A 16,532-nucleotide genomic window follows, 5' to 3' on the forward strand; every position below is an offset into this window, starting at 1 on the left:
GCACAACACACATATCTCTCCTTTATTGTACATTTTAAGAAACACTTGTCATGTGAGCTCATTGTAAGTAAATAGACTGGTCACTTGTAGAATCTGTGGTTTTTGGCATAAAAAACCCCCCACCATCATCAGTTCATATCACATCTGAAAAGAAAACCTCAAAAAAACAAACAACAAACATCAGTCCTTTTCAGCTCTTGGCCTGATAATATCTGGGAGAAATATGAGGCGTCAGGATGAGCAGCTGAACAGGGTGGAGCTCCAGTGACCTGTACTGTACGGTCATATATATGGAAATCTGTCCCGGTCCACCTCACACTTCTTCAGTAGCCCCGATGCGATGGCCTTCACGGCTCTCATGGTCTCAGTGCAGGTTGGGTTGATCAGGGCTTCAGGCAGGAGGAAGCCAAAGTAGCCTGTGTCCCTCAACTCAAAGGCAAAGGCATACGGGATCCCATTCCTGTAGGCCCAGTCCATAGAGCTGCCTGAGCTGACATCTGTGGGAAAATAAAGAATTAAAAAAAAAGCTTAGAATGATATTTTGATGTATAAATATGACCCAGTGCCAAAGCCATTGGCCGCTTGCATGTAGCAACACACATAGCAACAAAGCCTGAAAATAAACAGCCTCAATTGTAGGTGAATCTGAAGGCAAGTCATTCCTATTGGCATTACATCTACAACAACATTTACATCTTATGCATTTAGCTGACACTCCTACCCAGAGCGACTGAGTACACTGTGTGCCGCAGTAGAATATGCTCATAGTAGAATCAAATTGACACTGCGTGTTTATTCATAACATGACCTACTAGAGCTAATTAAATTTCATCTTCCCTGTCAGCACATGAAACAAGCACAGATGTGGGGGGAATATAAGAAGTGAGTGTACCAAAGCATAGTGTAACACACAACAGATACTACATGATAAATCAGTGATTCTATTTCCTTGTGCTGAACTACTAGAGAGGAGAAAAAGAGGAAGGGTGGGTCTCACACAGAGTGGTGGAGGCAGGTCCGTATCTGTACCGCACTCCATAGGCAGAGTACAGGGCTGTCACTGCGTTATGAGCTGCTGACTCCTGGAAAGTGAAAGCACATGGCCAGCTTAGTGTGACAGATAAGATTTTTCCCCTTAAATAAACAGTTTGGTTGATTAGTTCGGGTCAGCAGTGGATCCCTTACCACGCAGCTGAAGTTGGGGATGGTGGCATACTTGTAGGAATATGGGTAGAGCAGCATTTGGGCGTAGGCGTGGATGGATATGTAGGCTTTGACGCGCTTCTTGTGCTTGCGCAGGAACTTGGCGACCGCCTTGACTTCAGGCTCGGACTCGGGGAAGGGTCCGCAGTAGGTGTCGTCACAGGGGTGAGAGGAGGCACCCTCATCTGGGCGAGGGAAGGGGAGAGAGGAGCGGCTGAGTTCGAGCAATATGCTTTTATCATCCAGTCACATCAGGACGCATTAAAATGATAGATCTTGACTCACAAAAATAATATTTTGCTCACATTGGATCTTCAAAATCAGATACGAAAGTGGTCAGGCTCACATTGTGATCTGAATTCTTTATATTCTGGACGCAATCCAGCTACAATACGCATACAAGCAATGTTAAGAGATGGAGAGAGCGAGTGGGAAAATGTAACACAGGCACAGATTTAAATAAGCACAGTCACAGAGGAGGCATAACAGCCATTTTCATTTCCAAGTGTGGACATATAGCGATCTGATCTCATAAAATCTAATCTTTAGAATCAGATCTCAAAAATCCTACTGAAATGCCAAGGGTAAAAGTAGTAAAAAACTTAAATAAAGTTAAAAAATAAAATGCTTTGCAGACACACTGAAGCCACTGCTATGACTTACCAATGGCAATAAATGTTTCTGGATACATTTGATGTGATTTTTTTTTGTATACATTATATACAGTATATATACAGTATCTTGGAGCTATGGCAAGCACACTGTGCCCTTCTCTCCCTCTAACTATATTAGCATTATATTAGCATTTATTGTGCTCAGAACAATGAACATCAGTGTATGTGCCCTTGAATGATGTAAATGAGTGATACAAAAATAAACATGCAGCAACCTGCGGACAAGACTGGGCTTGATCTGAAAGGATTAACTCAGAGCAGAAAACAACACACTGCAAAAAAATTGCCCATTTTAACAAGTCATTTAGTCTCATATTATTTGTCTTAAAAGAAGTGACATTTTTTTTGCAGGTGGGGTGAAATAATTCCACTTGTTTCCGACACTATTTCAGGAATTTTGTAGAAGCAAGATAGATCACTCCACTGGTATCTAGAAAATCACACTTGATTCAAGATGATTCACTTGAATATGATTTTAAGATTCAATATTCGATGAATTGACTTGTTAAGATTGTTTGCAGTGCAGCCCCAAACATTAGGCTACATTTATGTTTGCATATGAAAATCCTTAGAGAAATTAGTCATATCTATATATAGAACAAACAACATGGTGGTCAAAACCCGAAGTTAATGAGCAGGAATTTCAGTCAGGTTGAAAATAATCTTAGGTTAGCTATGTTAAATCCTGTGCAAATCCACTACAAGCTGTGGTCATATCCATGTTGCCATGTTGTAGTTATAATGCCACATTCCCCTGATAGCAACATTTCTATGGGTTTCATCATTTATTTCCACAAATACTGCATCTTCCTCTACCACCTACACATGATACATTACCGCCAAACGTATTCCTCCCCTTCCTCTCGCTAATAACAAATACGTAGTGCTGCCCTACAATCATCCTGTGTTAACTATCATAATCAATACAGCGCAGCACTGTGCGCACACAGCGAGGGATTTGCAGTGTGTGTGTTTTCACTCCCAGGGGGTCCCCGCGGAGAAAAGCTCCTTATAGTTTGGGCGGCGTGCCATATGTAGACAGCACATACCCAGGGAGTTAGGGAAGTAGCACAAGGTTAGAGGAAACAAATTGTCTGTAAGCTAATTTTCCTTTTGGGGGAGGGGGAGGGGGAGGGGGGGTGGAGGGGGTGGAATCAGATAGGAGAACCGCAGCAGCAGCTTCCTCCACAAGCTTAGACATGATCATGGTCCATGGTGCCTCTATCTCTGTCTTTCTCACCTCACCTCTCTCTCTCTCTCTGTACCATAAAAATGTCTCCTGGACTGATGACGACTTAGCAGGACCCCCGCACACACACACACACACTATCCCCCCACCCCCCTCCAGAGCCCGAATGACATCAAACAGTGACTGTTGTCACCACACAAAACATTATTTAATCCACAGCTTACACTCATTAGACAGGAAGAATACTAAGAGACACAACAGCAACAGATAACAAGAAATGCATTGCCAAGTGTGTGTGTGAGAGAGAGAGACAGAGAAAGTGAGACTAATTCCGTTCAATTCATTTCCTTCCCTTCCTTACTGTTAGTTCAGTGTTATCAAAACTCACCACACCACTTCACTTTCCAGTTTCTGTTAGCGTCCACACCTCGGCAGTGGTACTTGTGGTTTTTGGACCGGGTTTTCCTCCAGAAGCGGTCCTAACGGAGAGTAAAGGCACTGTCAGCCCGTGTCCAGTAACTGTTGGACTCATCGAATGAACAGGGTTACCTCCCATCTCTAAAAACCAGTCATCTACTACATCGACCCAATGCTGTGGAGGGTCTATTACTTAGACATGCAGACTCTACTTGTTTGAACAGAGGCCCACAGGCATTTTGTTAACTGAAACCAAAACTATGGCTTTTCTTACAATGGAGATGTTTGACAGGATTTTTGTGCTTAAATAGGACTGCATGATAATGACACAAAACAAAATTGCTATCCCTTTGCTTTACTGCAATGTGAGTTATGATACATGCGGACGCAGAGCTGAGAGATTCTTCAGGATTTGACAATATTCAAACACTGTGGGCAGGAGTAATGAGATACCAGTGTTTGCTCCGTTTGAATAAAATGAAAGCTTCTCTCAGACTTGCAACTTGATTTGTTGGCCGAGCATCCTGCACAGCACCAGCGTACTTCATAAAACGGTCTGAAACAGTTTTTCCCCTCCAAGAAAAAATACAGACTCTTGCTATGTGAAAATTGCAGTAGTCATATTGGCATGGAGTCTGTGTTGTGCATGGAGAAAGAGTTACTGTACTGTGGTCCAGCTGAAATGGTATCCATCCACATTGAAGACTGGCATGATGTAGAAGTTGAGCTGGTTCAGCAGCCGTCTCATCACAGAGTCATACTGGTAGGAGTTGAGGGCCTGCGATGATAATACAGCAGAGTCATTTTCATTTCACTTTAATTTTCACTTCCCAAAGGGCAAAACTGCTGGACACAGATCTAGCTATTAGTGTAATACAATTATATTTAAAAGTACATGAAAATGAGTGCTAAGATTTTCATCATTTTGCAAGCTTATGCATGTTCGCTGTCATCGTTCTTTAGATACACGGCTACAGTAGGTTAATACTCAGACTAGTAGAAGGGGATTGGGGAGAGGAGATCTGGTCAGTGGGGTAATACTTCTAATACCTGCTCTGTAAGCAGAGTCAGGCCAAGGTTAATGTGCCTTTGGCTTTAATCAGAGACTGCACCCTGACCTCCAGTGGCCAATCTCAGTTACTACATTACTGTGGATTCCCTATTCACACATAGGACACTTATTGGATCCAAGTAGAGCATCCCTCACTATTACTCTGTCAGTTGTTTTTCCTCTTTGTGCTTCCCTCTTATACATTTTTATGTCTGTCTGTTTCTGATTTCCTGTCTCTTTGTGCGTCTCTATTTCTCTCCCTCCCTCCCTCCTCGCCTTCTACATTCTCTTTCTTTGAAGTATTCCCCCGCTGAATTCACAGGTGCGTGTCACGGCCTAACAATGTTACAGTAAGAGCTTTGCCACTGAGCTCGGATCAAGCTGACAGAAGGTGGCCATGTATTTCGGTGTGTCTGTGTGTCTGTAAAGTCCTCAGAAGAATCCAACCGTCACATCGCAGCTCATTTGAAGAACTGTTGGCTAACTGATAATGTATAATATGGAAGATGATGTGTATTTAAGTGTATTTTATACAGCAGGCACTGTTGTGTCCAAGACAAATTTCCTTCGGGACAATAAAAGTCTATCTAAATCTAAATATGTATAACAGAGAAGAAAAATGGTTTATGAATGTACAATCATGTAAACATATAAACTAGAAAAGCATATTTTTAGAACCTATATGTGTTACTTGATGGTGGTATGTGTGAAGAAACAAGTGTTTTATTAGTTAATTCGATTACTGGGAAGGTATTTGGAGTACCTGATATTTGAGGTTTACCGAAGTGTACAAAATTGATATTCAACCACTTTCTTGTGATTGTTTTAACTTTCTGGCACTCATTGTATCACCCTAGGTTGCAAACCCCACCCATCTGGCACCTAAGTAGGATAAAACAAACCATTAAAGTGTTTTTGAGTTACTATCTGGCTCTGGTCTGGTCTCGCTTCAGAGGATACTGACTAAGACTTTAAGAGTGTGATGGAACTTGTGTGTCGTCTGGGTTATGTTCAACATCTGAACAAGAAAGGGCAATCTGAAGTATCTGCATAACTGTGCAAGACAAGCGAACAGATGTTCACTTTTTGTTGAAACCCCTAGAGACCGCAGATTGCAGACTGCTCGCTATAGGCCATCATTCAGGCGGCGTTCAGCGAGATATGTGTTCATGTTAAGACACTGTGAACACGTGCATTCATTTGCTATGGTACAAACAACGCTTGAAACTCAAATACTTTTGCAAAAGAAAAACAAAGAGACTAGAAAAACAAGACGCTTACCTCTTTGACAAACCACTGGCAGAAGGCGGGGCCTATCCACTCTCTGGCATGAACGCCGCAGTCTATCCACACAGCCTTCTTCTGGGGACGACTTCTCTTTCCTAGCTGACAGGAGACAAGCGCTGTCAGTCAGTTTCAGAGTAGCTTGAGCATGCATGTGTCCGTGTGTTTAACTTTATGTCAGTTGCATGTCTGTGTCCCTTCTCTCCTACCTGAAGCACGTAGAGAGGCCTTCCCTCGTAGGACTTCCCTACGGAGAACATGTCCACCAGGTCCGGCTGGGTTCTGTTCATCTCAAACATCCAGCTCTGGATCTTAAGGACAGAACACACACAAGGCAGAGGAGTGACAGTCATTTGAGGAGATCCTTGAAAACGCAGAGAATAATAGAAAAACTGATTGTTGTTGATTTCTCTGTATTTTCCTCCATCATTTTAGAGTGGTGTTTTCATCTCATCAAACTCATGCTCCAGCCAATCAGAAGTCATTTTGTATCAAAGCTCGATAGAGTGAAAATGTTTCTGAGCTCTGTTTGTGTGCGTGTGTGTGTGTATGCGCACCTGTACGGGTGTGTGTGCATATGTGTGCGTGTGTGTCTTTGCCTGCATCTCTGCGGTCACACAGGGATGGATGCATGTGTGTGTGTGTGTGTGTGTGTGTTCCACAGTGAAGGAGAGGTTCAAAGCGCAGGGTAATGAAGGGTTTGTGGAGTCTTGTTGAAAGGCTGCCAGGATCCCCCTATCTGTGTGTGGAATGCATGCGAGCCCGGCTGCTGTGTCGGGCCTGACAGTTTCATGAACCAGGAGCCTGAATGCAAATGCACATCTCAAAGACTCCTGATCGCCCTGGGAAAATAAACACCCTAAAGCTGTGAAGTGTCTAAACTAGCGTGTTTCTTAGTGTGTGTGTGTGTGTGTGAGAGAGAGAGGGAGAAAGAGAGAGGGAGAGAGAGAGAGAGGGCAGTGGAATTGAGTAATTGGGAGTTTGAGAGTCCCTTAGAGAGCATGTTTGTTTACTTTTTGTGTGCATAAAAAAGAGAGAGAGAGAGCGAGAGAGAGAGAGATAGGTAGATGGTGGGCTTCACATCTACCTCTTCCAGAGAGTGGTAAACCTCGTAGTCATACTGAGACTCTGACCTCCGCTTGCGAGAGGAGCGATATCCCGTCTGCTTTTCAATTTCCTTCTGGAGATTGGAGATGAACACCCTGCAGAGGGGAGAGAGGGAGACAGGGACAGGACAGAGTGAGACGGGCACAATCATAGCAACCTTGCCGGTAACATCTGACTGTGTAACTGGAGTCACTGAGGAAATGTCGGCTAAACAACCCGTGTTCCCTAAAGAATACTGTTTTATCACCTTGATTTTCAATGTCTTTCTTCTTTTGCATGTCTATTCAATACATATACACAGCATGTGTGATGAGCGCTGATTTGGCCCAATGTGATTGTGATTAAATACATCTAAATACATTAAATACATGTTTCATTTCTGATGTTTTCTCAGGGGAGCAAAAGCAAAAAGTCCTTGGTGACTCCGTGACATTTGCCTGCAAACATGTTTGTGTCTCTGTACCCTTGTTCTTATCATAAGCATGCTTAAAGCTGACAAAACTAAGCCCACAACAATGACTTTGACCTCATTTAAGGAAAGAAAGTTTACAGATATTGACATTATGAACATAGTAGCCTATAGGCCTGCAAATGCACAGTGTAAGCCTGTAGTCATATACATTATGTTTTCTCCCATGCCAAGAGGTCTGCTTTGAAAGTTATTGAATTGATCACATACATTATTTTAATACATTTTTACAGCAGGTCACTGTTTCCTTGTTGATACTCTATTGCAGTTTTCTACATAGGTGCTCACCCTTGCTTTACAGCACAAGGGATAGTTACATCAGATTCTGTCTATCGGTAAATGAAACATGATAAACTTAACTTGCAGATTAAGAGGTAAATTGAGAAACGTGGTGGCATTTTTATTGATTGCTCACTCAGAATTTCCCAATTAAAGCAATAAACAATATGAGATATAGAATATTCCTCAAAGATGAAGGTTTACATTCCACTGTTGTGGATTTTAGTTGCATTTCTAGGTAATTCAATCAAATCTGATTACAAGAAAATAATTCTGTATGCTTATGGTTACAGAAAAAGTTAAATGTCAATGAATTACACAATTTGATCCATATGTACGAGTGTTGTAAATATAATCTGTTGCCAGTGTAAATTAGCTGCTTAAAGAGCCCCTTCATATAAGTGCGAGGTGACGGGTCCTCTAATTTAAATAATGGTATGGCAAGCATCACATAAAGGATATATGGAAGATTTTAGAAATCATGGAGAAATGTATTATTTGTTGATTATGTATTGAAGTATTATATCCATCAACCATGTAATAACCATGAATGTTAACAAAATGTTTCAAAACATGGGTAGATGTGGATGAGATAAACCTGACACCACTGAATTGCAGTTTGAAAAGACAGCCACGCGGGTACCATGTGTTTCTGGTGTTCAAGATAAAAACTTATGGAGGTTTTTACATTTTTTTTCCTTTTTTTATCCATTGTAAATGAGTCAACACCATAATCATTGCCATCCTTATCTGGTCATAAACTTGTCTCAGGTCTGATCAGATCCTATGCCACTCCACCTCACACTCCAACCTACAACAGATGACAAGACCTGTTTTCATTATCTATGCGGGCGTCACCAGCAACCAGTCACTTCCTCATAAGGGATGTCGCACACACATTTTCATTCATAACTAGTTAAACAACCGTAAAATAACTGGATTATTTCTTCGTGAGTAATATGAAGTCTTTGATGACTCTTCCCCCCTAAACCCAACCACCTACCCAAGGCTCTTCCCTATTCATATGCCGTATAAATCATGAAAAAACCCCCAGTCACTCAACACGGACTGGAAAACATCGTCCTCAGATCTGCGGGTCGTCCCCGAGGACAGAGATGACAATGGAATTCTTTCTGGCTGTGGCTGCTTTGATAAAGCTCCATCATTTCAACGTTAATTGTGATGATGGATGGGGTAGAGAGATGAAAGGGTTGCTTTTCGGAGCAGATTGGGGAAGGGGCTCTCAAGTGTGTGTGCGGGTGTGTGTGTGTGTGTGTGTGCATATGTGTGTTCCAGCTTTGAGGAAGTATGAGGCCTTTTGCATGCAAACTATAGCCGACTCGGCATGTGCAAATCATATATTCTGGCTGGGGAAAGCTGGGTAATTGCGACGCCCTTTGGGTAACAGATGCGTCTCTCCTTGTTGGAAGGCAGCCTACAGGGTGACGAAGCTCTGCTAACAACATTACCAAATGTGAATATGCCAGCGAGCATGTGTTTCTGTATGAACTTGTTTTTTGGCTGGTGGTCTCATCAATCTTACTGATAGTCGATACGTTCCTGCTTCAGGCGTGCACGTAGCCCTCGGGTGTCGTTGCGTTTCACGTGCACATCTGTGGTGGCATTGTGGCGGATCAGAGAAGCACTGTTGGGCTGCCAGAGGTCCGCCTGAGAGACAGGACAAACATATTCAGACCAAAGGGGTCACTGACAAACACACACACACACACTGCAGGATTTCATAATGAAAGAGTTAAGTATACACTTTAGAAAACTTAATGCACACCAAGAAAGAGCTGAATATCTTTGCTGCTGGGTATTCTGAGAAGCATCAAACGTTTGGTGATAAAGGATCAAATAGTTTTGGTAAGACCTGGATAGTTTAACATTCCTGCAGCCTCTACCTTCACTTAATGGGTTGAATCTGGGGAATGTTGATGACTCCGCAGTGTTAATGGGGCACAAAACACCAATGGGTCCCATTAACAGCCCATGCATAGCTCTCCCTCTGTTTCACTCCCTACTGTTTGACCTCATATTAGCAAGGAAAGCCCTTCCGTTCAGTGCCTGCTATCAGGCCCTGTTAGCTTTAGCTGAAACAACCAACCCATTAGCCAAACATGCTGGCCAACCAAATAAACACAGACACCATGTGCTAACACTGATAAACTAACACAGAGAGAGAGAGAGCGAGGGAGAGAGAGAGAGAGAGAGAGGGAGAGAGAGAGAGAGAGAGAGAGAGAGAGAGAGAGAAGAGAGAGAGAGAGAAAGAGAGAGAGAGAGAGAGAGCAAGAGGGTGAGTTTTTAAGGAAATCAAGAAGACATTGATCTAAAAATAGTAGACCAATACTCAAGCAATACTTTGTGTAGTAACTTCCAATGCTGCCCTTTTAGACGTGTGTGAACGTCCTCAGCTGGCTCTCATTTGTAGCATGGGGGTAGAGACATGCAGGCTGGCACACATGCTTGTTAATGTGTCAATTGGTTTAATGGTTTGCAGAACACAGACCAGATTAATTTAACTTTGTTTGGAGCCCGAGGGGTTGAAAATCCTCTGCTGGAGTGTCTGGTGCCCTCAAGTATAAGCCACACTGTGCTGCTGCACTTTTATGGCATTTCCAAACGGTTAAGTATACCAAACATTAAATGTTTCAACACTGCTCTTTTGTTAGCCAAACAAACCAAACAGCACATGCCCAATAAGCACTTAAAGCGTCACAGATCAGATAACACAACTCCTCACAAACAATTGTCTCATAGGCTTAAGTTAAAAATTTATTGCTTTATTTATGAGACCTCAAGATGCATTCTTTGGCTGGTGAATAAATCCTTTATCTCTTGATTGTTTATCTTATTTTATGTTGCGTGTACACGATGGCTATAAATTGAAATGTGTGTTGTTTTGGTTTATGGAATACTGGCATGAGCAGAACAAGAGACAAAAGTCATTGTTCAATAAAGAGAGCTGGCTTTACTTAATGCAGATGAGGTGAAGCTGTGGCTGAGTGTTTATATGCTGAGAGACAGGTTGGCCATAATAAAGGACAGTTGTTGTTTACTAATGTATTATGTATTGTGGTATTATGTGTTACATTATAGGGGAACATGTCAGGTCTTCTCACTCTATGTCCTCTCACTCTCAATAGCATAATAAAGTTTTTACTATTCTTTTAACAATGTTCTTTTAAAGTGGTAATCCTCCAGATCCTGTTGTTGTTGCTTTTTTAGGTTTTGTTTTTTCCGGCAACATCTTTGGTGCTAAGCGCTCACTGCTGTGGTGTTTCTGCGCTGTACTTCCAGAAATCACTTCACAATCTAACAGCCAGTACTGTGACGACTTTTTCCTTGGATTTTCTGTTGATGAAGTTTGAGTTTCTGTAGGTGGCGCTCTTTTCTTTGTCTGTTCAGCCATGGTGGCTATCGCTGCTCATGCTAACTGCCCGGTTCTTCTTCTGTTTATTCCAAGCAAAACACTGTTGCTGCTGCCGAAAATGTAAAACGCATCACTTCCTGTGCAGAAAAGGATTTTTCCTGGAAAGACCAATCCACTACCGGGTGTTTAGAACAGCAAATGCAAAAGCTTTCATGAACTGGATCTGGTTGAATCACTATTGTGTTATATCAATCAGTGATAGTAGCAAAACAGACATTTATTTATATCAAAATGTCACGGATTGCTACTTCAAGAAAGAGTTATTCTGTTGATACTGAAGCTGTTTCTTAATTCTTTTGCATTCTGTAGTTATTATTTGACCTCATGTCTTGCCTGAGGCTGAGAAGTTTGACTTTGGCACTTGAGGCATCGCAGTGCGGCTAAGCTACTGAAAACACTTGTCCACAGCTGTTCAAACAGTAGCCACCACCGCTGCCTAGGTTGGCCTTGGAGCGCCACGTCCCCCGCCCGTCCATACACACCGCTCCAGGCCAGGCCGGGACCACCAGCCTGGCACTCTCCTGGTACCCCTTACCATAAATCACTAACATTTACTTACTGTCTTTTACCCTTTCTCTTTGTCATTTCCTTGCTTAGTGCTGTGTTGATCCCAGACCACTTGTTCCTGTACCCAAACAGATCCCACGCGTGTGAGCATCTGGCTACCCAAACACTACCCAAGCAAACCAAATATGAACCCAAAAAGCAGTCCAAAACTAACCACACCGCCCACTATTATTTGACAACAACATGCTGACATCCAAATATTAATTTATCTAGTTGTTAAGTGATTTTGACTGTAAGTATCGCATCATCCTTTTTATAATTCACTAACAATCCTTGCTGTGTATTTGCAAACTGAAACAATGTGCAAAGGAAGGTCATCCATGTTCCTGGGACTGCTGGGTAATTACTCCCAAATGAGTTTGGGAAATGAGCGGATGCCTTCTTGTCCTCCGGGTTTCCCCCTAACTTCAGTATCTTTGAACCACATGTTCATCTAGTTTGTAAAACTGTAAAGGATCCAAGCATTCAACCCCATAATGAAAAAAAGCCTTCAGAATTTCCCCGGTCTTCGCTCAGACTTAGGAGTCTTTCTCGCTGAAATGAATGCCGAGGGAGCTATCTGCCGTGTATTTCAGTCTCTCAGACGGTGAATATGTCCTGGCTGTGGCAGATGACCACACTTGGCTGCTCATCGCCTCTCTGTTTGGCCTATCGCTGTCCCCAGCCCTCTGTCACATCACCACCCCATCCCGCCGATGTCACGCCTCACTTTCTCTGTGACTGCTGTTCAGCTGTCACATGAAGACTGCTGTGGGACCGTAGGCAGATGTGAGGGGAATAATAATGATAGATGATACACTTTTATTCATATGGCACTTCACAAAACACAACACAAAATGGGTTAGAGACAAATTGTATAAAAGCCTGTCTGAGAAATTATTTAGAAGACGTCACTGATTTTGAACGGAGCATACAAACATAATGGATGTATTTATATATGTCAGAATGTGTATGAGAGTGTGTGTTTTTGTGTGTGAGTTGAGAAGAAGAGAAGATAAATGCCAACCTTCATATGTCCCAGAATTGTCTTGAGCACTTGGACCTCCTCATCATTACTTGGAGTTATCCTGAAGACTTGATCACTGCAAAAACAACAGAGCTTCTCTAAGTGCCGTGTCACAGCTGGGATAAAAGTGCTTCAGTGGGATTTAAAGCCACTAAAATTCACTGTAGCAGGGTCTGGATCCATTTCGCTAAGTGCACATCATTTAAAAAACATCTGGGCCAGGTAATGCAACCGCCTTTTGTGCTGATTGGAAGTTGACACTTATAATAGCAGACGTTTGATGTAGGAAGGGGCGGCTCCTCTTTTGGAGTCCCATAGATGACAGGGTCAAACCCCAGCCAAATAATCTGTCTGAGACATCATTATAGGATTATATTTCGTAGTTTCCAGCTCTGCAGGTAGCACCTGGAACAATTCTTTGGTGTATACTGTAGCAGCAGTTTCAAATTTCACAGTCTAAATCTGTCACTCATATACTGATATATAGACTGATGAGAGAAACGTCTGTTACCATGGCAAATATTCATAAAATTTCATGGCAAACATTTTAGAAGTCTAATATTTAACTTTTTTCTGTGTCAAGAAAATAAATAATTCTCGTTATAAAATGCCATCAATTACATTAATGTGTTTGACTGACTTAAGAAATCTAATGCTAAATCCAAATTTTAACACTGTGATGGTGTTTATCGGATAGAAAGAAAATCTCTTTACACACAGAAATAAATCAAGTGATAGCATCATAAAGATAACACTGGTATGAGCAAGGCAAAGCAATGCGTAAGGCTGCTTATGTTTGGTTAGCTAAAACCATGAAAGCCACATAAGAAAGTTTATTTGTTTATATTGTCAAACATTCATGACCTAGATGAGGCTTACAATAAAGTTCTTTGTAGTGTACTGCAAGAAAACGTCAGATTAAATAATGCTATTGACTTTACTGCTCATGAATGCATAATTCAATTCCATGAAGATAATCAAGATTAGAAAATAATTTCATTTTAGTCGACTGTGGCACAATTGGTTATAAAAGTAATCTTACAAATTTGTTATTCTTGACATGTTATTCTTGGCAGATAATTGAGGATAAAACTGAAGCAGTTAGAGAGGAGCTTGTGATTGTTTTTGTTTTGTGGGTGAATGTGCAAGCCACATCATTTGTATTGCACCATTACAACACAAAGACACTCTTTATCCTCATCATGAATCTTCCATCATGCGTCTTTTATTCTGCTGATCATAGTTCCTGCTGTTGACCTTAAAGATAATATGCTGCCAATAATTCATGACAGACCCTTAATTATATGCTCTCTGTGCCTGTCTGCCTGGTTGTCTGTCTGTCTGCCCACTTTTATGTCTGTCTTTCTCTCTCACGTTTCTCTTTTTTCAAACCGCTTTTTTTTTTTTTACAATGTGACACAGGAAGTTGGGCCTCCCTAAACAAAGGTGGCACTGGGACACTCAGTGGTGAGAGGTACGAGGAACAAAAGGACCATGGCACCCCATGTCAGTGGCCACCCCACTTCAGTGACCACAACACATACCGCCAACAGCCCGTTTCCATGGCAACAGTGTTGACAGAAGGTGAACTTCAAACCAGAAATGCAGTCATTAAATTTTTGGAGGTAAAAAATCTTGCGAGACATGAAGGGATCGGCTGCAACTGATTAAAACTAGGACATTCACTAGCCTGTATCTTCAAACTTCAAAACAAGCCTTTTTGGAGCTTGTAGCACAAAATATTCTCTCTATCTGAAACAACAGAGAGATGTGTCTTCTCATATCTTCAATCAAGCCTCATTGATGTTGTAGGCAAGTAGGACTTGGTCTTCTAAGTTATATCACAAGTGCATCCCATGCTGCAGTGCCGCACAGATCCCGAGAATACAATGAAGTGGTCCCCTAGAGAACTCTCGGCTCTATTGTCGTCCAAATTGAACCATCTTTTATCTTTTAGCGATCCTCAAATATGACAGACTCTTTCTGTCACAACACTGGCACAGGCCTTTTTGCTGTGCATCCACCGGCAGCGGGGCTGTCTAGGCTAAAGCTGTCCTTAAGCTGTCAGTCTGGCGATTCCCACAGTGCATTCTGTGGGATGGAAGCAATTTGTTTTTAAGACGCTCTGGCCCTTAAACAAAGGAGCTCACTCTCAGTAGTGTCTTCGATACTGTAATATACCTTCATCGCCACTCTGCTTTTGAATGTCCTGTTCTAGGAGTGGGGATGCGAACTTGTGCATCCCACCGTTAAACTGTAATTGTGCAGTGCAAAGCCACGGTAATGCCAAGATGCTCCGTCAACAAAAGGATATGAGAGGTTTTCACAATGGAGGTCTTCTTTTAAGACTAAAGGCTCATTGTGCCGTGCCCTTCCGTCTGAGTGGGACAACACCCACCGTGTCCCTGGATTCAGAGCTGAGCAGGGCTCCCCCACACCGCTGCCTGTTGGGACTTTTGTTTGCTTGCCCTCAGTGTCCTACCTTGTTAAACCAGAGTTAACGTGCGCAGAGCAACCTAGCCTGGTGGGGGGTACACGACTTTGGAATATATCCAAAATGCATGTGTTTGAGACAGATGTGGAGGGGGGAGGGGCATTTGGGGTTTTCCAGCAGAGGTGGTCCCCCACTGCCTCCCCAAAACTTCATCAAAAACTCTTGAAAAACAGACTTTAAAAATACCTAAATAAATACCTTTATATGCCCCAGTAGTAATGCCTTGTGCTTGTTTACCAAAATAGCTCATTAAGTGTCCCCAATGGAGATCTCCCCAATTTGTCCATTTGTCCCCCAAATTGGTGAGTGTCCCACATTCAGCCTCATAAAGAGGTCAACAGAGCATATGCCAGCACTTTTGACAAAGATTGCTGTTATAACATGTCAAGTTTGTCCTTTTTGCAATTAGAGAAACACAATATGTGTCACTAAACAAAGGGAGCTAGAATTTTCATAATGACGAGTTTGAGAGGTGTGACAGGCCCCTGTTACTGCAAGCATCCCCACTGTCATCTATGCTTATCATGGTCAATCTGAATGCCTTTTCTGCAGTACAACACAACAGATTCAGGCTTATCCAGCTGCCATCAGAAAACACTGTGCCCCTTCCATACAGCATGTAATGAATATTTCAGTGGGTAGGCTATAGACAAAGAATATTTCCCAACAAATATGAAGAAAAATGGTGAGCATAAAGACTGTCTTTGTTCGTTCTCTCTCCTCTCAGCACAGCATAGTGGATAAGCTCTTCTCTTGAGTTGGTCTCTATAGATAACTTCTGATAGACTGGATTCCTGCACTTTTTTTCTTATTGTCTCACTGCTCGCGCTCAACTTGAATGAGAGCTCCAGTGTCCGGGCTCACCCTCAGACTCATGAGGCACAGAAATGAATGGGGGTATTTACTCACCCTGCGTAGCGGTTGTTGTACAGATAGGCACCGGCGGGACATAGCAAGTTACTGTAGATTATCACACACGCCAGTAAAACGGAGGCGCGAAATGCGCACCTATAGTCCAGTGCCATCCTTGGCGAGTAGATCAAAGACAGAAGATGCTTCAGCTTGCCCTCTGAGAGGACGATTCCTTTACAGGCTGCACTCCAACTTAGTGTAAGAAAAGAAATGTCTGACAGAAAATCAAGAACTCGGTCCAGCACACTATCAACAGGTTTGCAAAGTCTCTTTGCGGGTCTAGTTGCGGGGCTCGCGGTGCTGTCCCGAATAGTTCTCCCTCTGACAATTACAAAAGGTGCAAAAGGTGCGAAAGTCGGTCAACTGGCACAGGGGAAGCATTTACCACCTCTTTGAAGCTCTGGAGGGAATTGCAGGGTAGCTCCTCTTTTTAAAACGAGGAGGATC

General features: G+C 42.5%; 1 protein-coding gene across 1 annotated transcript; it reads right to left on the minus strand.

Annotated features, from left to right (window-relative positions):
- Window positions 1-26: 26 nt before the first annotated feature.
- cpa6 (carboxypeptidase A6) lies at window positions 27-16,405 on the minus strand. Its single transcript, XM_071924012.2, has 11 exons — window positions 16,083-16,405; window positions 12,680-12,755; window positions 9,217-9,341; window positions 6,906-7,020; window positions 6,028-6,129; window positions 5,816-5,920; window positions 4,151-4,261; window positions 3,455-3,545; window positions 1,186-1,388; window positions 998-1,082; window positions 27-497 (listed from the first exon to the last, which is right to left on the minus strand). Exons 1-11 carry the CDS (start codon window positions 16,196-16,198, stop codon window positions 283-285), a joined length of 1,344 nt encoding a protein of 447 aa, XP_071780113.1. The 5' UTR covers window positions 16,199-16,405; the 3' UTR covers window positions 27-282.
- Window positions 16,406-16,532: the final 127 nt, after the last annotated feature.

This window comes from Centroberyx gerrardi, chromosome 22 (assembly GCF_048128805.1).
Source record: "Centroberyx gerrardi isolate f3 chromosome 22, fCenGer3.hap1.cur.20231027, whole genome shotgun sequence".
Taxonomy (NCBI): Eukaryota; Metazoa; Chordata; class Actinopteri; order Beryciformes; family Berycidae; genus Centroberyx; species Centroberyx gerrardi.